At 37.1% G+C, this 24,032-nt stretch overlaps 2 protein-coding genes and 1 long non-coding RNA gene across 3 annotated transcripts; all 3 read left to right on the top strand.

Annotated features, from left to right (window-relative positions):
• The first annotated feature begins 2,657 nt into the window (after positions 1–2,657).
• Positions 2,658–3,875, top strand: LOC141600250 (uncharacterized). Its single transcript, XM_074420437.1, has one exon. It carries the CDS (start codon positions 2,757–2,759, stop codon positions 3,702–3,704), a length of 948 nt encoding a protein of 315 aa, XP_074276538.1. The 5' UTR covers positions 2,658–2,756; the 3' UTR covers positions 3,705–3,875.
• Positions 3,876–10,292: 6,417 nt separating this feature from the next.
• Positions 10,293–12,676, top strand: LOC141600248 (uncharacterized). Its single transcript, XM_074420436.1, has 2 exons — positions 10,293–10,561; positions 10,727–12,676. The coding sequence occupies exon 2, from the start codon at positions 10,860–10,862 to the stop codon at positions 12,453–12,455; it is 1,596 nt and encodes a 531-aa protein (XP_074276537.1). The 5' UTR covers positions 10,293–10,561; positions 10,727–10,859; the 3' UTR covers positions 12,456–12,676.
• A 561-nt stretch (positions 12,677–13,237) lies between these two features.
• On the top strand, positions 13,238–16,388 carry LOC141600249 (uncharacterized). The gene is made up of 2 exons (XR_012524271.1): positions 13,238–13,873; positions 15,561–16,388. It is a non-coding gene; the product is annotated as an uncharacterized LOC141600249 (long non-coding RNA).
• Positions 16,389–24,032: the final 7,644 nt, after the last annotated feature.

Genomic DNA, 24,032 nt, shown 5'->3' with positions numbered 1-24,032 from the left:
TTTAAATCAACTCATTTGCTTCTTGGACCGACATGTATTCAATTCCACCTTGGGTGGCGACTTTAATCATCCTAGCATCATCCTCAAGTAGACCACCACAAAAGTTCAAGAGAAGGTCGTGGTCGGTATACCCATGGTATGGGTAACTAGCAATAAGTTGTTTAAACCTCTCCCAATACTCATACAAGTTCTCCCCATCCATTTGTTCAACATTACTTATTTCTTTCTTTAATTGAGATGAGAGACTAGCGAGAAAATACTTTTCTAAGAAAGCCTTCTTCATTTGATTCCAAGTGGTGATGCTCCCGGTAGGGAGATAATAAAGCCAATCATTTGCCGCGTCCTTGAGTGAGAAAGGGAAGGCCCTTAGTTGAAGTTGCTCATCGGTAACCCCATTAGGCTTCATGCTTGAGCAAACAACATGAAATTTGTTGAGATGCTTGTTGGGATCTTCCGTGCTAAGTCCATGAAATTGGGGCAATTGGTGAATGAGCCCGGACTTTAATTCAAAGGTGGCATTTTCCGCCAAGGTCGGAAAGGAGATACACAAGGGCACTTGTGTGAGATCCGGGGCGGTAAGTTCCTTAATAGTTCTAGGCCGTGGTGGGTTCTCTCTTTCACCGTGCCCATGTGGTTGTTCTTCCTCACGATCACCTATGATGATTTGTATGGGTATGGGTTATTCAAAAGGGATGTTGTTATCTTCTCTTTGGTCTTGTTGAAAACCGGGATCAATTTCTTCAATAACCGGGTTGTCTCTTCTAATACCTCCTCCTATCCAAGCAAGTGATCTTTGAATCTCCGGATTGAAAGGAAAAAGTGGTTCACTTGAATTCCTAGTATTGACCATAAACAATTCTACACAAGAGAACACAATCAAAAAGTTCACACAAGTGATGAACAAGACACTATCAACAAGAAACAAAGACTAACTAACACATACAACTATCCTAAAAACACAAATAACAAACACTAGCAAAACCGTTACCTTCCCCGGCAACGGCGCCAAAATTTGACACGCCTAAAATGTCGCACTAAAAGACGGCCAAATTAACAATTTATATACCACTAAACACACTAATTAGCACTAATTATAAACTAGTAAAATAGCAAGCAAGGGATCGAACCCAAGAGAAGATGGGTTTTGCAAAAGTGAAATTAAAAGAGTAATTAGAACAATTGTGACAACAATAACAACAAATATATAAAAAGGGGGGGGTTTTGGTTGAGTTTTCAATTGTAACAAAAGCAAGGAAATTCAAACAAGAGTGCAAAGCAAGTAATCAATCAAGAGTTTAAAGATGGAAATTAATCAATATTAAGAGAGACTTAACCCGACCCAAAGTTTGGCACTTTAGTTGACAAAACCCCTCAATCAATCCTTCAATTATATATTATCACCCTATTGTGAAGATAAATCTTCTAAATCTCCTTAGTAATGGCCAAATGACAAGGAAATCACACTTAATCAAATAACCCAATTTATCAATTCTACCAAGTAGAAATCACATACATTGGTCAAATTAACAAGAAGATATGAGCACAAGAGATTCAATAGAGGTAATTAGACACAATGAAATCACAATTAATGCCTAATTACAAGTTAATCCTTTACTTGCTAATTAAGCCAAGAAGAAATCACATTCATTAGCATAATAACAAGGTGTTGCAAAGATGAGATTACAAGGAAATCACATTTAATAATCCCAACAACAATAAATTAAGGAACTTGATCAATTAAGCAACAAGGAAATTACACTTAATTACTCAATATAAACAAGGATTCCAAAATTCAATCAATAAACACAAAAGGATTAACAATGATAATGAAAATTAAGGAAGGATTAAAGGGTCTTACAACCAAAGATTAAGCCTTGAGTCGGATTAAGATAGGAGATTAGTTCTCCATAATTAGATCTAAAACCCAATTCAAAAGATGAAAATATTCCCAAATTACAACCTTGATTAATTAAAGTGAACAAAAGATGATTAACCTAACTGCAAACTTCCTATTTATATCTCCCGAAACCTAATAATTAATGGGCTTAATAAAGGGGAAGGCCCGTAATACAAACGCTAACAAACGCCATCAAACCCAGAAAACTCGCACGGTGCGAGTTCTGAAGCTGGGAAACTCGCACCGTGCGGTTTTGCTGCTGGAGTGCGTCTTCCTTTCGTTCTTCCTTTGATCATTTGGAAGGCTTTCTTGTTGCATTTCTTCAAGCTTGTTCTTGGCTCTTCCTTGGATACTTCTCTCGATCTTTTGGCTTCTTAATCTTCACTTGAAATTACGCTAAATGGTGAAACATATGGAATTGGCTAAATAACGTCAAAAACGTCAAAAACCGTCACCAAGTGCTACCAAATGAGCTCAAAATGGTGCCAAAATGTAGTAGAAATAGGAGCTCATCATTGCACATAGTGACATAGGTGATATTACACTTTTCCTTTCGCTTATTTTTATTATTACTAATTGTTTATTTTAATCAAAGATAAACAAATAACCATGAGAGAGTGAATATTATTTACTTAAAAAGCTCATATATATTGGATTTTAGTGTGGTTGATTGAAGAAAGCTGAATTTGATAGTGGCATAGGTGGGATATGTAGCAGAGACTTAGGGGTAAATATGACATAATTTTATGTTAGAATTTCAACATAACATATCCCACGTGTAATATTGTGAGCTTTGGATTTTTACCAAAGGATATTTGAGATGCACACTGAAATGTGTATGGTGTTAAGCTGAAGCATCATGGCATTTGCTTCTTCCTTGCCACCTTTTGGGTCCTCCTCGTTTAGTAGTAAATGCCGGTCCACACCTGCCAAGACACTGGGAATTTCTTGTAGTATCGGTCCCCGCCCCGCGGTTATACTCCCTGGTCTGGGGAACGATACTGGTGATTATCAAAGACTTCAAGTGAGCTTATTACAAGAGTATGGGATTAAGAGTGTTGTAGCTAGAGTATCCAGGTTAGATTGGTTTAGGAATGCTGCTGGTTTAGTGGACCCCAGTTATTGGAAGGGCACCCTTCGTCCTCGTCCTGTCTTGGATTGGTATCTTGAGAGGGTGAATGAAGCTGTGAGTCAAGCGCGGGAGGTTGCGGAGGGTGGGACTGTTTCATTGGTTGGCCATTCTGCTGGAGGATGGCTTGCGCGTGTGTATATGGAGGAATTCGGAATGGCTGATATATCCTTGTTGCTAACCCTTGGAACTCCTCATATGCCCCCTCCTAAGGGAGTGTCTGGGGTTATTGATCAGACGAGAGGGCTGTTGTACTATGTCCAAGACCATTGTGCAAAAGCAGTTTATACACCTCAACTCAAGTACGTGTGTGTCGCTGGAAGGTACATCCAAGGAGCTCGTCTTTTTGGAAACTCAGACGAAGATTCAGAGTACGTAACAACGGGTGATGTAGAGGAGAGATCGGAAGGAGTTGCAGTCATGAATGTATCCGAGTCAAACATGGGTTCTGTGACTTTGAGAGCGAGAATTGTTGGACAGGGGTATAAGCAAGTTTGTGGGAAGGCAGATGTATGGGGTGATGGAGTTGTTCCCGAGGAATCGGCTCATTTAGAGGGTGCTCTTAATGTTAGTTTGGATGGAGTGTATCACTCTCCTGTTGGTTCCGATGATATCCTGAGACCATGGTATGGCTCTCCTCAAGTTCTCAAGAAATGGATAAACCACCTCCAACATTGAGTGGCCAATTTTCACTGTTGTTTCTGGCTACTAAAAGCACGGCGCCCATGGAACAAGTATTTATATAGATTCATTATGTTCTTGACTAGCTTTTTCTACACAAATTATGAATTCTGTGGTCTCTGGATTTTTGTAAGTGATGTCAATTTAATCACATCAGTTGTTTGGTAAGAGGAACTCTCATCACTCAGTTTTCTGTACCCCTTTTACTCACTAAAAGTTATGGTAAACCCTACCATGTTACCATATACCTCAAGGATGTCTTACACCAAACTGATTGGCCTTGTGGTTGTCAGTGACTCTATTGATACTTGAGTTTTATCTTCGTGTGATTATCCCTTTCTGCTCGGCTTACAAAAAGATGCTGCATCTAATTCGTCTTTTTGGGTCATGGTACGTCAGCACATTGCAATTCTTTTGTTTTCTGTAGCTAGGTATAGGGGAGCATACATGTAGATGATGTTTTTTTAATACTTGGAAAGCTCATGAGTTTTCTACAGATATTTTTATACGAATGTGCAAATAAGACCATTCTCAATTTTTCATCAGTATCATTACCTAGTGTCTGTAAGGAAATAGCTCTTAGCTGTGGAGGAAAAGGGACGGACGAACATAGGTTGCTTTTCCACTGCAGTAAGCCAGTAATAAAGATGTTTTCAATTGATCTATGGGCGAAATGGGACGACCAATTAAAAACCTCGAAAAAAGAAGTGTGTACGGTGGTTCTCTGCGTCACTTTGATTTAGAAAGAACATCGAATCTTTTAAGGACAGTAGTCAGTAGTGCATCACAGTCCAAAGAGAGAAACAATTACCAGTGGATTAGCGGACTCAACAATCCTCAGTGACTGAATGAGATTCTGTCGGATGAGGATGTGATCTTCGCTCAGGCCTACATTTTCAGCCTACTATATTTCACTTCACCAACTGCATCCCATCTCTTGAGAGCTCTGTGTTGCTGTAAAAGTGGCAATGTTTTTTTTTTTTTCCTCTTTTTGACATGGTAAAATCTTCTAAAATGGTCTTTGGCCGTCTGAACATATGTATGCGAATTTCAGGTTTATTGTTGTTTGATTTCAGAGCACCTGTTGAAGGAATTTTTGACTTTTGATTTGGTGGACCTCGACTTCTTGTTGAAGTTTATAACCCGAACCCTGTTGAATTATTTAAACCTGCTTTGTAATTTGCAGCCAGTTACCTGTTAGTACTTGGGGTACATAGCAAGCAGAATGAATTTAGGTGAAGTCTGCCAGCCTATGGAAGTATGCATGTCTGTTTTTCTGCGGAAAGATATTTTGTACTATTGGTGAATCTCTTAGCTTGAGCATTTCTAGTTAGATGCCAAAGCTGCGTCGACTCTTTGAAAGGGATAAATATTACGTGTAGATGTTATTGTGCGGTGTTTTGGTCATTTACTGTCCAACAATTTATCTCAACCTCAATGTTTCAGATTGTCCTATTGGTACAATACGCCAGTTTGCTCGTTAGACTACGTCAGTGGAATAGGGAGCCACAGCTAACAGTGGGTGTGTAACAATGTTTGACACAGTTCCTGGGGAGGATTGGTTATTTGCAGATGCAATTCTGTTTAGGCTTGCAGATGCGTTTTTTGTCAGTGGACAAAGACACCGGGAATTCTCTGATAATTACACACAGAAAATTAAAGTGGAACTTTCAAATGGATACTTGTCAACCTTAAGGTACTGTGAAACAAACCAGAGCACACATGGAATATTTTCCATCTTGAGCACAGAAAACAGGCTAGAGCATCTGAGACAAGTTAAAGTGGAACTTTCAAATGGATTGTGTGAAATCCAGAGCATTGGCTTTAATATTTGTTTGGATGTTGGCTGAATTTGCTAAACATGTTGCTAAAATAAGAGATGTAGTACGTTCTTGTTTGACTGAATGCCATGGTGCCATTGCAGGCCAAAGCGCCAATATCTGCAGCCGGGTGGTTTTCAGAGCTTTTTGATGATTTTGGATATGCATTTATGAGTTTTTTGATGATTTTCAGAATTTAAATAATATATGAATTTTTTTTGCTGGCTCTCTAAGGTCTAAAGTATCTCTTCAGAGTTTTTGTCTTGAATTATATCGAATTGAAGTTGTTTGATGCTAGTGAGTAATGATAGGTTACAAATATTTCTGTCAGACAAAGATTTATCTTATATATCATGTCCCAAAGATTTCTGATGATGCTTTTGATGGAGATATTAATTAGCATAGGAATATTATCCCATTTGAACAGATACAACAGAATATGTAGAGATATACTATTAATTAGCATAGGAATATTATCCCATTTGAACAGATACAACAGAATATGTAGAGATATACTACGAAGTACTCCCTCCGTCCCGGTCAATTGTTGTCCTTTCGTTTTGGCACAAAGACCAAGGAAAGAGGAAAAGGCCAATAACTAAATGACAAGTGGAACAAATTGAATGAGAATGATCAAATTACTCATCAAGTTCATTCTTAAAATAGAAAGGACAACAAATGACTGAGACACCCTAATATGGAAAAGGATAACAAATGACCGGGACAGAGGGAGTATTAATTAGCATAGGAGTAGTTGTTTGCCTTTGTGAAACTGAAATAATGGGGTTATTTGCAAATTGGAATGCTACATCATGTGATCAAGTTACTCTACAAATTATTAGATTTTGATTGTAGGGTGTTTTGATCTTCTATTTTTAATGCAGGCTGGTGCATCACTTTGGAAAAGATATCCAAAGAGGATTTTTTAGCCACTATGTTGACTGCACTCTCAAAAATCACTTTGAGAACAGGCATATTGATTTTTGATCACGTAAGTGACCGGTTACTTGACGGATCTTTAGTTTTTGAATGCTTCCTAGAGCTCTCAAATATCATCATTTCTCCTTTTTCATTCTTTTTTGATTGGGAAACTCATTGTTAGTCTGTTGTTTCCATTTATTTTTACTACCAAAACTCTTTGAACTACATAGTGCATAGGTAAGCATATACTAGTGTGTGTTTTCCGATATGCCGAGGTTTGAGCGAATCTAGTAACATAGGGTATGACACTATATGTATGGTTGGGTTTAGTTTTCTTTCAAACTTTTTGATTTTCTCTGCCTCCCCCTTGCCCCCTTTCCCAAACTGACTCTAACGAGAGGAACTGAAAAGCAGTAAACCTCAAACTAGGGATGTAACTATGCATCTTTGATCCTGCCTTCCGAATGCGGGGCAGTCTTGCTTTGCTCATTGCTGTTTCGAACAAGCTTTGATATGTAGGGCTATAGTATTGAGATGCATACGGCTAACTGTGGACGACTCAGCATTCTTTGTGGCAACTGATGCTTTTCCGTTCCTCTGTTTGCTGAGAATGCTTTGATTAACAAAGCATGCCTTCAGCTCTGCGCTGTGAAATTTTACAGATTCAGGGTTTTTTCATTATGATTGACTTGGTTAATAATTGTCAAAATTGCTTCATATTTTTGGATAGGTGACTCATATCTCATCGTTTGTAGATGATTGTACATGGTATACCAATAGTTTACATAAGGGCACTAATGAGTTGATAAAGTTACTGAGAAATGTTCGAAAGTTTTGTATGTGTACCCGCCAAGCTGAAGATAACTGAGACAATGTCAGAGGTTGATTTAGTTAACTTTTCCTCAGGTGTTGCTGCAGCTGTCCTTGATAAAAAAATAGTGTTGTGTTAACCGGTTGTCAGATGGCACTTCTAGCTCTGAAGTGGGACCTGGACTCAGAAGAACCTTCATCTGCTATTTATACTGGTTGGAGATCATTTAAATTTAGGTTCATACTGGATAGATTACACTTGCTTATTGAGAACTTTATAAATACACAGAACACACCTGCAGTCAAAGCACTTAATTCTGAAGTACACAAGGTGCTGGACGCTGTATCTAAACTCTAAAGAAATTACGTCCTCTCTGCAGAGTGTTGATGTTAAAAGGTTCATAGATTTATGGTTGACTCAATGAAGCTGGCGGTACTTCTGAGCAAGTAATTTGCAAATTAAAGTATCTGAGTTGTTTTGTTTATGGGAACAGTTCAGTTGATTGTTCTATCCACACATGGTATGCACTAATTTGGCATTCACATGTCAACCAAAGCAGTCTAGCGTCTGAAAACAAAAACGTCAATTTACTTGAACGTAAGACAGTCTTCCATATGAGTGCAAATAAATGAAAGAACATGTTAGCAGGTGGAGATATCTGGTGTGCCTACAGAGTTGGTAAATATGCTGCTTGTGAGGGAGTGTGGATGTAGCAAATTTCGTATTTCAACACCTTTTAAAAATGGTTCAATCTGAGGTTTTCTGCCGTGGATAAAACTGTTGGTTCAGTTCACCGATTCAAAAAGAAAGTTTGCATTCTGATTCGCCAAAAATGTACTTTGGTTGAAAGTCGCACCAAAACCATCTTAAATGTACAGCGAGTTCTGCGATGTTATCTCCTGTTGAAAAGGTGTTTGAAGCCAATTCCATACAAGTACAAATGCTTTTATTCTCGGAGGTGGTTTATGACTTTGAGACTGAAGTTTTTTATTCGTGTTGGTGGATATTCTTAAACTCTTTGATAATTTCCGGTCTTGGGAGAAAGGTATAGAGAGCTTTAAGAACTCAGGGATGAAAGACGTGATAACCTCTTTAGGCGGATTGTGTTGAAGATTGGCTAGCTTAGCAGAAGAATCTGATTAGGTTACCACATGGCTTTATTATTCTAGTGTTGGTGTCACCAGGAAGGCACCTTGCAATCAACCTATTAGTAGTACGTATTGGTCTATTCACTATTCAGCTGCAGGACGTGCCATCAGATAAATGTTGAGATTTTTCTAAGCTCTACCGTATTCTTCATTGTCGGAAATCATCCTCAGGGACTAGACCTCATGAGGAGACGAGGGCAGGATCACAGGCAAGTTATTGAGCATCAGAAGGCGATACTATGGTGCATCTAAATAAGTTGCATTGGTTATGATTACGCAAAGCCGATAAATGCTGAACTGGACCACTGTATCTAATCGACCCATCAACATGAGCCTGGTGATTTATCCAATTAAAAAATATTCGTATTGGTTTGACAAAATACCTTACGATGTCATGACACTCCTTCACATGCCAATCTTCTAGACACATGGAGCCTAAAATCATACTCCCATATAATACGAGTCAATGGTTGAATAGTTTTATTAATAACATTGATTAAGACTTGAATGAAACGGCTATTGTATTTCGACTATTCTTAATATCAAAAACTTATACTCAAATCAAAATGAAATTGTGAATTATACACATATTTGATTTTAAACAAGGATGTTTGATTCTTTTCATGATCTACTCCGTAAACTTCTATTTCCATTGTCGTCCATCAAGAATTTACGTTTTATTTTTATTTTATTTTATTATTATTATTTTTTTAATATTTTGATCATTTTGTGCCAATTTTTTACACGTCTTCAGACATTTCATGCGTAGTTAAAAGTAAATCTCAAATGCTATAATCTATTTATATAATTGTATATACTCCATTTAAAATACCGATCGGAAATAAACGCAGATTATTTTTATATGGACAAAAAAAGTCTCACTCAGTTTTCGGTAAGTCTTTGTTATAATGCTACTCATAACCCACCTGTTCTAGACTTCTAATATGGGTAAATGTTAAATTCAACAACATGCCTGGGCCGCACCCAAACGGAGGAGAAAGAGTCCACAACTTAGGCCCAAGAGACTCTAAAACCAATTGGCAATAGAGGGAGTAGCTCATTGCCTTATAAAATGATAATTATTCTCCTCTTTTATCGTTGGACAACCCTCACATGTGGAACTTTGAGTTTCTTCACCCCCTCACATGTGAAACCCACTTTTCACACAGACTGGACAAATTCAACTGAGCAACTTTTTGCTCGTCCAGTTGCAAACATAGCCCAGTATTAACTAAGACTGGACAAATTCAACTGAGCAACTTTGCTTGTCCGACTGCTTTGGCCCATGACTCCCAGGTCTTTAGCCATGGGCTCTGATACCATGTTAAATTCAACAACGGGCCTGAGCCGCACTCAAACGGAGAAGAAAGAGTCCATAACTTAGGCCCAATAGGGTTCCACTCTAAAACCAATTGACAATAGAGAGAGTAGCTCCTTACCTTATAAAGTGATAATTCTTCTCCTCTTTTATCGTGGGACAACCCTCACAGAACTTTGGATTTTTCACAGTAAAAGAGTCTCACACAGTAATCACTAAGAGCATCCGCAAAGGTGGAAATCGAGCTCCTCATATACACCCTCTTTTCTCATATGGGGCTCCTCATTGTTGCACCAAAGCTCCCCAATATTTGGGGCTCCACTGTTTTTAGGGGAGGTCTCAAAAAAAGAGTAAGGCAAATTTGTGTTACTTTTGGGGAAATTCCCAAATTTTTGTGTGTGAATTGGGAAACCCCATTGTTGCATAGATGTAATTATGAAATAGGGAGGATAAATGAAAAAATTAGTAAAAAATAAGGTTGATGAATAAGAAATGAAACGAGAAAATATGGGAGCCTCACCCCTGCATATGCTCTAATAATTCTGTATTCTTTGAACATTCCAGCAGTGCAGCAGGCCAGCAGCTAGATATTTCTCCTTGTGACCTGTGTGAAGACCACCTTTTCATTACATTTAATTCATACCACAACTCTTACATTTTTGTACTCTTTTTAATTTTAACTACATTATGGTCAAATTTTCAAATGCTACCTTTATTCCCTCTTTTCATTTTCTTTTTTCTTTTTTTCATCAGCAACATTTTGACCAAAAAAGGAAGAATGAAAATAGGTTGTTGAGCCACCCCTAAATTGAATTTTACTTCTAGAATTTCAACTGGTATGCTGCAACTTTGCTCCTCAAATTTCTTCGTATTTTAGGTGTTCGTCCCAGTTATTTGTTTAACTTTATTAAAATATCCCCGTATTCATTTTCTGTATTACGGAGTTTATATATATGTTCTGTTTGATTCTTACTGATTCAATTAATTTGTGCTGTTTTCAGTTGATGATTTAACCTGAAGACTCTTTAACTACAAGCCCAGGTATTTGTATTTGATCACTTTTATCATTGGTGATCAAGAATCTGTGATATGTGGACAACGTAGTACATAATTCACAACAAATTTGGTCTAAAAATGGTTGATGGTGAGGTTTTGATTGTAAAAGATGAAATTGAACAAGTGAAAGCACCCAAATCTAAAACAGCTAGTCCTCTTCATAGCTCAACACCTCCACAAGAGAGCCTAACTCACAGTCTCGAAACAAATAGGAAGTATTCCCTCTTAAGTAGTTCCAGTTTGCGTAAGCTTGGGAGTGCCCCACATGTTAAATTTTGGGAGTATGCTGGAGGAAGAGATGACGCGTCTCGTCTCGTTCCCTGCCCTAGTAGTCATAGCTTACGGGATCGTTTAAGTGTCTTGGCTCACAAAATTAGTTGGGATTCTCTCAGAATTGCTGCCAAGGACTGGTTTAAGAACCCCATGAATTGGGCTCTTTTCATCTGGATTCTTGGTGTTGCTGTTTCGGGGGCTATTTTGTTTCTTGTTATGACCGGGATGTTAAATGCGGCTATACCAAAGAAATCTCAGAGAAATGCCTGGTTTGAGGTCAATAACCAAATTCTAAATGCCCTTTTCACCCTTATGTGCTTATACCAACACCCTCAAAGAATCTACCATTTGGTGCTTCTTTTAAGGTGGAAGCCTGACGATATTACCAAGCTAAGAACCATCTACTGCAAGAATGGTACTTACAAGCCACATGAATGGGCACATATACTGGTCGTTATTTTACTACTTAATCTAAATTGTTTTGCTCAGTATGCTCTTTGTGGTCTTAATTTGGGGTACAAGCGATCAGAGAGGCCTGCAATTGGTGTCGCAATAACCATCTCAGTAGCTATAGCGGCACCAGCTATAGCTGGAGTTTACACTATTGTTAGTCCCTTAGGAAAAGAGTATGATTTCCCTGTTGATGAGGAATCTCAAACTCCTATGACTGCAACCATTCAGGGATCAAGTGAACTTAGGAAAAATTCTTTCGAGAGGAGACGATCATTTATGGTGAGACAAGATGGAAAGATTGTCGAGACTAGACCAGTATGGAGAGGTGGGATTTTTGACTTTTGGGACGACATTTCTTTAACCTATCTCTCAATTTTCTGTAGCTGCTGTGTTTTTGGATGGAATATGGAAAGACTAGGATTTGGGAACAAGTATGTTCACATGGCAACATTTATCTTATTTTGCACAGCTCCGTTTTGGATTTTCAATTTGGCTGCCTTGAATATTAATGACGATACTACCCGCCAGGCATTAGGGTTCACTGGGTTAGTCCTCTGTGCCTTAGGGTTACTGTATGGTGGCTACTGGAGAATAAGAATGAGAAAGAGGTTTAAATTGCCAGGTTATACATCATGTTGTGGCAAACCAGCAATATCAGATTGTGCATTGTGGTTTTGTTGTTGTTGGTGCTCGCTTGCTCAGGAAGTTAGAACTGCAAATTTCTATGATATTGTCGAGGACAAGTTATATAAGAAAGACACCAATGGAGGTGTTGAGCTAGAGAGAGCACAGTTACCTTATGATGAAGATGTAAACAACAATCATCTGCTAGCAGATTCTTCTCAGGTGATTCCTTCTGAATCCAAGTTAAGTACAACCGAAAGAGAAGATATGACGAAACCAATGACACCACCATTACCCTTATCGATCAAAAGAGAAGGTACGTAGCATACGTGCTACTTAAATTGGATTTTCAGTGTACTAAACTTAATATACTTTTTGTTGAGAACTTCTTTTCGTGTATATTTGAATTTTCCTCTGTTTTTTTCCATATTAAAATGATTGTTAGGATGCTGCTTTTTAACAATAGATGAAGGTTTTTGAACTAGATTGCGTTATGAAATACGCAACTGTTTGTGAAAATTTATCGGTTATGCTAGATTTGTTGATATAGCGTTATGATGATTTTTGTTTCTATTGAGAATGACATCTTCATTTTAGCAATTATTTTTGCATTACCCCGATTTCTTCACATTAGCAGCTCCTTGGATGCCAGTTGGGTGATGCCACTCTTACTTGGCTAGAAAGTATTATGGGTCTGTGTAGTATTCTCAGTTTGAGTACAACAACATTATCTCAACGTTTCAAGTAGTTCAAAGTTCATGTCAAATGTGCGGTATAAGCAATGTAAACATCCTTCCTCATGTGTTAGCATCATAAACGGATAGGTTCACTTGGTGCCATGGTCGAGATAATTTCACTTCAATAATATCATATTTTTCCAAATTTCATTTGGTATTCTGATTTCCTAGTCTTAACATTTTCCACATAGATGATCTTAGTGGGCTGGTTGACCGAATTGTGTGGGTTGACACTTGACACACAGATGGGAGGGGAAATGAGAGGAGAGGATTTTGAGATAGGGAAGGGACTTTTAAAGAGGAGGGAAAATGAGGGGAGGAAAATAATTAAATGTGTATTGCGAAAATCAATACCCATTGTGTATCCTTAAACATTTTTTAACGGTCCCATCAATGAATATGGGATGTACCAAGTTTTTTGCCTAAATAATTCCATCATCCAAAAACATGTGAATTGTACCAAGGTTTACTATGGTCCGTTTATGCATATGTGGTGGTTGGCGGTGGTCACAGATGTGATGTGATGGAGTAACGACTAACGAGTGGTGAGAAGATATACGTGAAAGAACCTCCAGCAAAATCATATTTGGATTCTGGGCAGCAAAACATCAAGTAAGATTGTTGCGATTAAAGAAACGTGTCGCGATTTACTCACAATTTCACTACTTCAATTCCCTTCCTTTACATTGTAAAAAAAAAAAAAAAAAAACAAAATAGTTCTCTTCCTTTATGCAGACGCACATACATTTAAAATAAAGTTTTGCAAACGGTCAGGTATGGCCATCCTACAATGAGAAAGGCGAGTTCTTAAATCGTTGAGAAAACCTTAGCTTACCGGCAACTCCAGCCATTTAATCCTTATAGCCCTGAACTCATCTAATATCGACCCGTATCTTGTCGACTTCGTCCTCATCGCTCCCTACCTCCCTTATCTTCTCTAGGTGATCGGTGATTAGTTTTACGCCGGGGTCAGGAGGCTGCCAAAACACTAAAACTTGGGAGAAGGTATTTCAATAAGTTAGTGTTCCGTACGCTTTTATTTGTATTTGTTGACCTTTTTGTTGTTGATCGTTGATAGGAAAATAACTGGGTGTCGTAATTTAACTAATTACTCTATCAAACTAGTGTAGATCCCGCGCAAATGCGCGGTAAATATAGGCCTTTTAATTTTTACTGTATTAATTATAGATTTTAGATTTATATCTCACGAATTTTTATAAAAAAATAATTAATATTAAAATTAACCAAAAGAATTGAATAATTCCACGAATTGTGTGTTTTATGAAAATATTTTAACTAACTCAAATTATTTTAATAAATTCTTTTTTCGTCACGAAGTTAATAATAGGAGATACAATTTATATGGATAGATTATTTTAAATGGAAAATTAGTTTAATAAATGAAAATCTAATTTGTTTCCATATAAGCGCTTGAGCACTTTGGAGGGGAAACTTTAGAGAAGTTTTCTCTTAGTATAGGGGAGGATTTATACTTTTTAAATTTGCACCTCATTAATATTTATTAGTTCACTCCATTGTATTTTTATATGAAACAAAAAAAATTGAAAATGAAAAACTAATAAAAAAAGTTATTCAAGTTGTGATTTTTTTTAGTGCATTTGTTTTTTGTCACGAAGCTAACAGTAAGCATGTGTCAAGTTATATTTTAAATGGAAAATTAGTTTAATAAATGAAAATCTAATTTGTTTTGATATATAAGCTTGAGCACTTTGGAGGGAAACTTTAGAGAAGTTTTCTCTTAGTATATGAGAGGATTTATACTTTTTAAATTTGCACCTCATTAATATTTATCAGTTCACTCCATTGTATTTTGATATGAAACAAAAAAATTGAAAATTGAAAATTAATAAAACAATTTATTTAAGTTGTGATTTTTTTTAATGCATTTGTTTTTTTTTTGTCACGAAGCTAATAGTAAGAATGTGTCAAGTTATATATATTCTCTACAGTAATAATTATTGCACTACTGAAAAATTTAGCAACTTATAGTTTATAATTTAATATCAATTTTATTTTATTTTAATGAAAAAAAAATCATAATTATGAAATTATTTAAAAAAATTAGAGTTTATTTATAAGAATATATTCATTGAAAATATAATAATGTAATGAAAGAAAATTTTACTTATTACCTTATTTAGCTAGATGCTTTTTGGAGGGAAAACTAAGAGAATTTTTATTCTCTTAGTAGTAAGGGGGATTAATAGTTTATAACCTAACTTGACTTTAAACTATTCCAATTAAGAAAGTACTAAAGTGAAAGCAAGGGTCGAACCCAAAGGAAAGACTTATAAATTAAAAAACCGATTTTTAAACTATTAATCAAACTAATTAAGACTATAATGAATGTCTAAGACTCACTAATTAAACTTCTGAACACACAATGATTATAAACAATGACAATTGACATAAGAGACAATCTAACAAACACTTGACTTAAGAGACAATCTAACATAAACAAGCGAAGTTTGAGTTGAAGGAGAGTAACATAATTAATAAGAAAGTTGTGACCTTGACTTAAGAGACAATCTAACAATTAATAAACACTTGCTAATAGTGTCAAATTGTGACGAGTCAATAGGTTAATGTTATCACAATAAACATGCTTGATACCGGGTTTTAGTTGGACTTGTTGTAATATACCGGTTTGCACTTTTGGTTGTAATTTTAGAGTCTTAGCTTATAACTTACCAAGGCAAAGAAGGAAAGCAAAAGGAAAGCCAAGGGAATAAGTGCAAAATCAAGAGAAGCAAGCAAAAGGAAGAATTGAAGCCTTGACATGCACAAACAAGAGCCAAAATGAAGAATTGAAAACTCGGTTTCACAAGGGTCAACTTCAAACGAGTATATCTCGAGTTCTAGACCTCGTATCGATGCAAGGCCAATTGGAGGTGAAAGCTTGTGATCTTAGCTTTCCAACGGTAGGTCACGCGCCTCGTTTGTCCAAAAAACGAGGGAGATATGGCCTTCGCAAGATGCTGCTGTCAGTCTGAAGCGCAGCACGCGCAGCCTGCGCAATTTTGTGCGCAGCCTGCGCAAATACGCGCTGCAATTCCAAATGCGAGCTTAGGCGCAGGCTGCGCAAACAAGGTGCGCAGCTGCGCCCGATTGCGCAGGCAAGAGTTAATTTGGCGCAGCCTACGCATCCTGCGCAGCTCTGTTTTACGGGCTTTCTATTCCGCATTTGGGCTTCTTAAGTGAGGATCTTTTTAGGTTTCCGTGAAGCCATATATGTACACAAGATTGGAAGACCTCAAGGGACATTCACCTACCATCCTTTCATCTCATCTAATCTCATTTTTAGGGTTCTAATCTTGTAATAATTTAGAGACTATTTCCATTCAAAGTTGTAATCTTTCCTTATTTTTTTGGGTTTTGAAGACTATGGAAGGCTAAATCCTTCCCTTCTTGGTGTAATTCATCCAAAGTCTCCAACTTTGGTATTGTAAGACTCTTTTAATCTCCTCTTATTTATCTAATGATCTTTCCTTATGCTTAATCTTCATGTTGAATGAGTTTATGTTTGGGTTGGCCATCCATGCTTCTTATTTGTTCAACTATTGCAAATTCTAGAGAAATGGTTTAATCTATCTAGGATTGTTTGGAGCAAGCTTGTTGTATGTTGATTTGGTTTAAAGGATTCATGCAATAAGTAGGAAATTTCATGTCTTTTCTCATTTGTATGGTTTAATCTTGTGAGAATTGATCCTAGCTTCTTGTCTTGGCATATCTTTAATGCTCATGCTTAACTTGCACTCATGGTTTAATGAATTGTTGGTTAAACTTGAAGAATATACATAGATGGTTTAATTTGTGTATGTTATCATCTTGACTTGAAAGTATTGGGTAGAAATTAAGAGGAGAGTTGTTAAAGAGTTAAACTTTACCATTGTTGGTTACAAAGGAAGAATTGCACCAAGTTCTCTTAATTATTGAATCATCTTACTCACCAAGTGTTTGTTATATTGCTTGTTAGACTAAGATTGCAAATTTTACTTTGTTTCATGTCACCAATCAACTCAAAAACCCCCCTTTTCATGTCTCTCTATTGTTTGCCATTGTGAATAACCATTGTTTGTTTATAATCTTGTCTTTAGTAGTCAATAGTTTACAATTCAAGTATTTAGCTTAAAAGACCTTCTCTTGGGACCGACCCTTACTTGCACTATATTACTTTATCATTTAGAGTAGTCTAGAGTATAGTTTGGCTTATAAAGTGTTAATTTGGTAGCTTAATTCTAGTATTTTACGACACCTAGTTTTGTACCTACCACTTGCTATGCAAAGGAATGACAATAATGAGAGAAAACTTGGTGCAATCCAACCCTTTTACCAAATCTTAAGCTAATAATCCCCTTTTTTCCTTCCCATTCTAATTATCTAAGACAATTGTTCAAAAGATTATAACCAAACAACTTAAACCATGTGAGAGGTCCTTCTAAGAAGAATACATGCATATAATATACACATGCATGACAAGCAAACTAGAGCAATAACAACAATTTCAATTGAACAATGATAGAATATGTCTTTAATTAGATAAAAGCAACCTAACAAAGACACACATGTAAATCCTTCTCCTAAAGTTACAAACTTTAATTTAAGTCAAATATACAACAAAGGAGGATGCTTCTACTAATTCCAAGCAAGATTTAATCAACCAACTTAGACTATGCACTAGTTAGACATCCACATGTAAGAGTGACCAATTCTTACACATTAATCCAACATAAACGTTAAGCACAAAGGAAGTACATTAATTAAGAAAGGAAAGGATTATAGGTTCATACAATTGCTTAGAAATGGCAAGTAGGATGAATTACACCAATAAAGGAAGCGTAGCCTTTCATAATTTGATAACAACCCACTAATTGAAGAAAGATTGACATAAATTAAGGAAAGATTAAGTTTTAATTATTACAAGATTAGTCCCAAATCAAGATTATTTCTAGATCTTAAAAGTGATGGGTATTTATATGGTTGCACCCCTTTCTAGGTTAAACACAGGATTTGGGCCTTGATTTACGCAAAAGACGAAACTTGAATTACGCGACATCTAGAGGAACTGCAAGCTGCGGTGGAGGTCTGATATTTGTTCTTCTAAACTTGTCTTCACTTTGTTTTCCTCCCGTCTTGACTCCGTGACTTAGGAGCTTCATATGACTTATCGTCCTCATTCCTTTTAGCTTGGGTTGAGATGTTGAAAGCTTGACCCAACATTGACTTTGTTGACCGGCCGTCGTTGACTTCTGTTAACTTTGAGTTGACCTCTAAGCCATGTACACTATTAGTTATAACTGGCTATTACAAGCATCAAAAGGAGTTACAAAACCGAGGTTTAAATCATTAGGAATTGCAACCTCCATACATAACCCGAAACTTCCTCAATCTCTTATTAAACTACTAACTTTAGCTACTTTCTTTAGCTAATAACACCTAATTGACCCGACACTATTTGACACTATCAAATACCCCTACACTTAGACTTTTCCTCATTCCGAGCAAAACTAAAAATAAGCAATTGCGTAAGTCCATAAGTGAGTGTATGTATGTGTAAATGACCACTCTTCCCTCACTACAACCTTCTTATATATCCCTCTTAAACATCCACTGATTAAATGAAAATCTAGACTCAAATTTGACACATTCTCTTCTCTTACACCCCCTCCTTATATCTCCCTCATTACAAAGACATACACACTACCTACTCCGATTCGTCACCCCACAATCCACCCTCCTTATATCACCTAACAAGAGATGACCACTCTCACCTTATCCCAAGGTGATAGCAAAGTGGCCTAAACATCCTCTTATATCATCACATCTACCACTTATAACACCCCCTTATCACTCCATGCTATGTAAATTATGCTACTTGGTTGGCCAAACTCCTTCAAGAATCGACAACACAAGTAGCCAAAGCAAAACTCCACCAATTTGGGACAAGTTTTTGGGATTCAAAAGAAATTAAATCCTAAACCTAACCTCCTTCTAAGATCCTCCTTATCACTCCTTTTCCTATCCCTCCATCTTTTTGGTATTTCTCAATCTTATTTTTTTATTGTTTTTTTTTCCATTTTTTTTTGTGAAAATCCCTCATTTGGCCCAAGGTGCGTTTTCGGGTTTTCACCTTACCTTTTTCCTTACCTCTCATTGGTGGCTCGCAACTCGATTCTTCATTTTGCCCGGAACGCCCTTTCGGGTTTTCATTCCGTCCTAGGTCACCTTTCCCAATTTTGTCTAGGCGCCCACCCTTGTGGGTTTTCACCTAGCCGAGATTTTCATTTCTCATTTTATTTTTCTCTTTTTTTTTTCTTTCAAAGTATGCATCAAAAAGCAAGAATGTACATATATTACAAGATAGATTTCCTCCTCCACACTTGTCACATTGTCCCCAATGTGGAGGAGGCTACAACATCATCATCAATCAAATTGGGAGCCCGAGGCACCCCCATGTTCATAGGTACCTTTATCCCTCCTTCTTTCTCTTCTTTCTCTTTCACTCACCGCTTTTGCATAACTTTAGTCCACTTGCTATTGGGTGATGTTGGATTGGATAGTAGGATTGTTTTGGAGATTCATGCCGAAAAGACCACGGATTAAGCCAAGAGAGTCCTCATAAGCCCGCATATCTTAATAAGAGTCGTTGACATATTCATGGTGGCGCTCATTGTAGACCGCAAATTGGTGATTTAGTTTCCCTCTTCACTCATTTTGTTTTTTTTCCTTAAGGCTTGATTTGATGCCCATTGTTGGTCTTGTAGTTTTTGCCAAGCACGGGTGGCATCTTGCCTCTTAGCCATCTCCCTCAACATCTCCGTTTTAGCCATCTCGGCCTTCGCCCTTAGTCTTTTCCCATCATCAACCACACTCCGCCATTGATCAAAGTTCTCCAACCTTGGCCCTTGTTGTTGTTGTTGTTGCCAATTTTAAGATTCCTCCACTCTTCCACTTATAGTTGCCAAAGTCCCCCGAGTTCCATTATAGTAATCAAACATTTGTTGTTTTCAAAGGGCTACCAGAGTGTTTAAACTTCCTCCCGCTTCATACATAGGAGTGTCTTATTGGGTGGTGGAAGTGGTGTCTGGAGGGATGAATGCACTACCCTCAAGTTGGAGAACTCCTCTAGTTTCTTCATTTCTCTCATTCCATCTCGGTTCTCTTCTTTGCATATTACCTCCACTTCCTTGGCCTTGCCTTTGCCGCCCTTGTCTTTATGTCACTATGTTTGCCACCTCTGGGTCATGATGGCAAAAGAAGTCACGGACCATGAACCCACTTGGTAGAGGAGAGTGAGGCGGCCTCGGGAGTAGTATGTACCCTTGCTCATGTGATCCTAACCATACCCTTCTCAAAGAGTTTTCACCTAGGAGGTCGAACATTTTACACTTTTGTAAGGCCTCGACATTATAAATGGTGAGACCTTTGGTCTTGTTGACATCTTGGTTCTCATCAATTCCTTTGTGATAGTGATCAATTAAGAATGAAACCAAGCCCCCTTGGTTTATGTTTCCACCACCTCCCTTGGTGCAATGGCTAATACACGAGTCAATGAACAATTTTGCCCAATCCGGGCACCCTACCCCTTCCGGAAGCATTGTAGAAATCCGTTGCCTTATGGTCTTGTTCACTTTTGTGGGATCACCAACGGAGGTGAAAAAAGAATTAAGGAGCCGGGTAAAAATCGGGATCACTGGGTTTGTGAGTGTAGAGATTTGTCATCTTTGTTGGTTGCATGGAGGCCCGTGAGTTTGTCCCATAAGTACTATAAGTTCCCCTAGGCAACTAGGACTTCCGATGGTGGTCTTGAGATTTTAAGGATGGTTCCTATAGTGTAATAGGTTTCCATGTGCCATTTCTTGTTAAGACGGAAACGAACCACTTTCTCTTCGGTCCCACTTACAAGCTCTTCACTAACCGTGGAAATGAACTCATCAGCAAATGAACGGTATGTATGATGCTACCCATCATCACTAATGTAATACTCAAGACCAACTCTTGCTAGCATTTGGTGAGCAAGGTCCATGAGTCCAAGATTCCTCATGGTGTCGGAATCTAGAAATGTAGTGGTTACAAGGGGATGGGCTCTTGGTGCAACAAGGCGGTCATATTGGTTCTTGTGTTGTTGGGTCATGTTTTCATACCCCATAAAAATATCCCCCAACTCCTCCTCACTCACTTCATCTACCTCTTCCGGTTCCTCCACCATATGTATCTTACCCTTCCTTGCTGTTGGCTCTCTAGTTCTTGTCATTTTTCACCCGCAAAACTGTTGGGAAATGTGTCCTCAACAATAGTGCGATCACATGATTTAAATATCATTATTAAATCTCATTTCAAGAATACGGAAGGGATGATACATTACATATATAGTCAACTGGTCCACACATATCGGTAATGATTGGCTGGCTAGAGTTTGACATTACTGTCGTGCGACGGTGGTGATCAGTTGATCCCTTGAGGTCACACCTAAAGGACGATTCCCTTAATTGAAAAGGTTAATTAGTTGTATACCGATACAGATTAATTAATTCCTTAAAATTGAACAATTTGATTTGTGAGAGAGAATATTGATATCTTATTATAATGGGATTAAATAAGATTTATTTTAGTAATAAAATGCTTTGTTGCTAAAATTATTTATTGTTTGAGAAACAATAAAGATAAGAATGAATGGTTAATTATAATTACAAGAAGTTGTGAATTATAACTATATGACCCATTTTATTTATGTGATCAAGTATCACTAGTCAATTTGTTGTATGAAATTTAATTAATTCATGAAATGATATTTATGTGATAAATATGCATTAAATTAATTAATAACATGTATCATACTACATGTGACATATTGTGTGACAAATGACAAATTGACAAAATAAAATGGTAGTCCATTTTAAGTACATGGACCGAAAAATGGAGGGTGTGTTAGTGGGTTTTGGTTGTTTTATTTTATTTGATAAAATAAACATAATGATGCCTACCTACTACTAGTCTTACACATCTTACACACCTACTATTTTTGAAAAGAGAAAAAGAAAATGAAATGATGCCATTTAGGCTCCCTAAACCGTGAGACTCCATCTAAATTGATGGGAGTTGGTTCTTTTCTTTTTCTCACACACTACCATTCAATACACATGCAAAATGTTCATGTATCCTCTCTTCTCTCTCTTTTATCTTCATCAAAAAGATGAGATTTAATCTAAATTGTTCATATAAGATTACTAAAATTATCAAAGTAATATATGAGTATTAGTAATCAAATTTAAGGTAAACCACAATATAAACATCTAGTGCATGTTAGTTTGTGGGATTAAGGGATTGTCTTGGGTGCTACTAATTGGAGAATCTCTACTTTGGGATTTTTGTATGTTCATCCATTAAAGGAAAGCTCAAGAACAAGTGAGTAGGAGGACTCACTTGTGCCCATAAATTCGAAAATCACATGGTGAGATATAGATTTTTCCATCTCTTTAATTAATGTTTGCATGCATAAAATCCATATTTAATTTTATGACAAATTAAATAAAATCACATATATGAATATGTATGTATATAGATCTACATTTCCTTCAAAAACTTGATACTAACAACTAAAATACCACTCAAATTTTTTTTTCTTTCTTTGAGGCAAATCAATAAACACCTTGTGTGCACTAGTTCAAGACAAGTGTGCAAGTGTGTGTTTGATGATTCCTCTTTTTCCTTACCCATAATTTTTTTTACCAACAACAACTATTCTAACAACAATAGACCAACAGTAATCTCAAGAATTTACTTAATTAAGCTAATTTTCGAAATATCAACTAGTAAGAACAATTAAAGTTTGGTTAGGTGGTCATACCTCCCCGAATTCCACAAATAATTGCTTGTTGTTTTCAATATAATGAACCCCTCTTGGACCCTTTAATCACCCTCTTGAAGTTTTAATATAGAAATCTAAACTTCTAGGGTTCTTGATTAATTTGTGGAAAATATGGAATTTGGGTTGTTTTGAGTGATTTTGTTGTTGTTTGCAAATTGAAGGAGTATGGTAAAAGACTATGGAGTGTTTACTTGGTGATTTTGTTGATGTTTGATGAAGATTGGTGGGGATTTGGTGGAGTTGTGAGGGTTTTCGAAATATTGGGGACGTATTTTGTGCTTGAAGGTCTTCGAAATAATGAGGGATGAAGGGAGTTTATCGGGTATTAAGTCATTTGTTCGTGAAACTTCAGACGAAACCGCAGGCTGCGGTGGGGACCGTAGGCTGCGATATACGCCGCAACCTGCGGTGGGTGTCGTATGCTGCGAGAAGGTCCGATATTTTTGCTTTATCTCGTGCTTTGACTTCCCATCCTTTGCTCAAAGCTATGTGTTTTCCTCCTTTTTGACCCAAATAATGTCATGTCAACACATTTTTCATCTCTTCATCAATTCTTGATTTTTCCACTTGGACACGCATTTCAAGATGGTCATTTACGTCCCTTAAACACTCAATAAACCATTAGTAACTTCAAGGTAAATGATGCAATTTAATGTCACTAAGTTGGAATGCGGTAAATGACATGAATTTAAATTCTAACTATGAAATGCGGTAAATTATACACTAGAGATAGAGTATTTATAATCATTTGCCATTTATTTAACGTCGATGGCTCGACATAATGCTTCTTAAAATTCAATCTTGATAAATGGGGTCTTCCAAGGTGACCTTTCTCACAATATACAGACCGAACCAACGGGATCTCAATTTTCCGGAGAACAACTTAAGCCGGTTTTGGAAAACAAGGAATTTTTGTCCTTCTTTAAATTCCCTTCGATTTATCATACGATCATGCCACACTCTTGCCTTCTCCTTATATATGGCGGCATTATCATAAGAGTCTAACCGAATTTCTTCAATCTCTTAGAGTTGCAACTTCCGGTGTAAGCCCGCTACATCAATGTTTTGGTTGAATGCTTTAATTGCCCAATATGCCTTGTGCTCCATTTCCACCGGAAGATGGCATGCCTTCCCATAAATGAGGCGATATGGTGACATGCTAATATGAGTCTTGTAGATGGTTCTATATGTCCAAAGAGCATCATGCAACCTTTGGCTCCAATCCTTACGATCCGGGTTCACGGTCTTCTCAAGTATGCCATTTATTTCTCTATC

Source organism: Silene latifolia, chromosome 9 (assembly GCF_048544455.1).
Source record: "Silene latifolia isolate original U9 population chromosome 9, ASM4854445v1, whole genome shotgun sequence".
Taxonomy (NCBI): Eukaryota; Viridiplantae; Streptophyta; class Magnoliopsida; order Caryophyllales; family Caryophyllaceae; genus Silene; species Silene latifolia.
The sequence above is the reverse complement of the archived record's forward strand: the minus strand, read 5'-3'. Positions and strand labels throughout refer to the sequence as shown.

Coding starts and splice junctions, on each gene's coding strand:
- LOC141600250 (XM_074420437.1), top strand. CDS start 2,757: ATGGCATTTGCTTCTTCCTTGCCACCTTTTGGGTCCTCCTCGTTTAGT.
- LOC141600248 (XM_074420436.1), top strand. CDS start 10,860: ATGGTTGATGGTGAGGTTTTGATTGTAAAAGATGAAATTGAACAAGTG.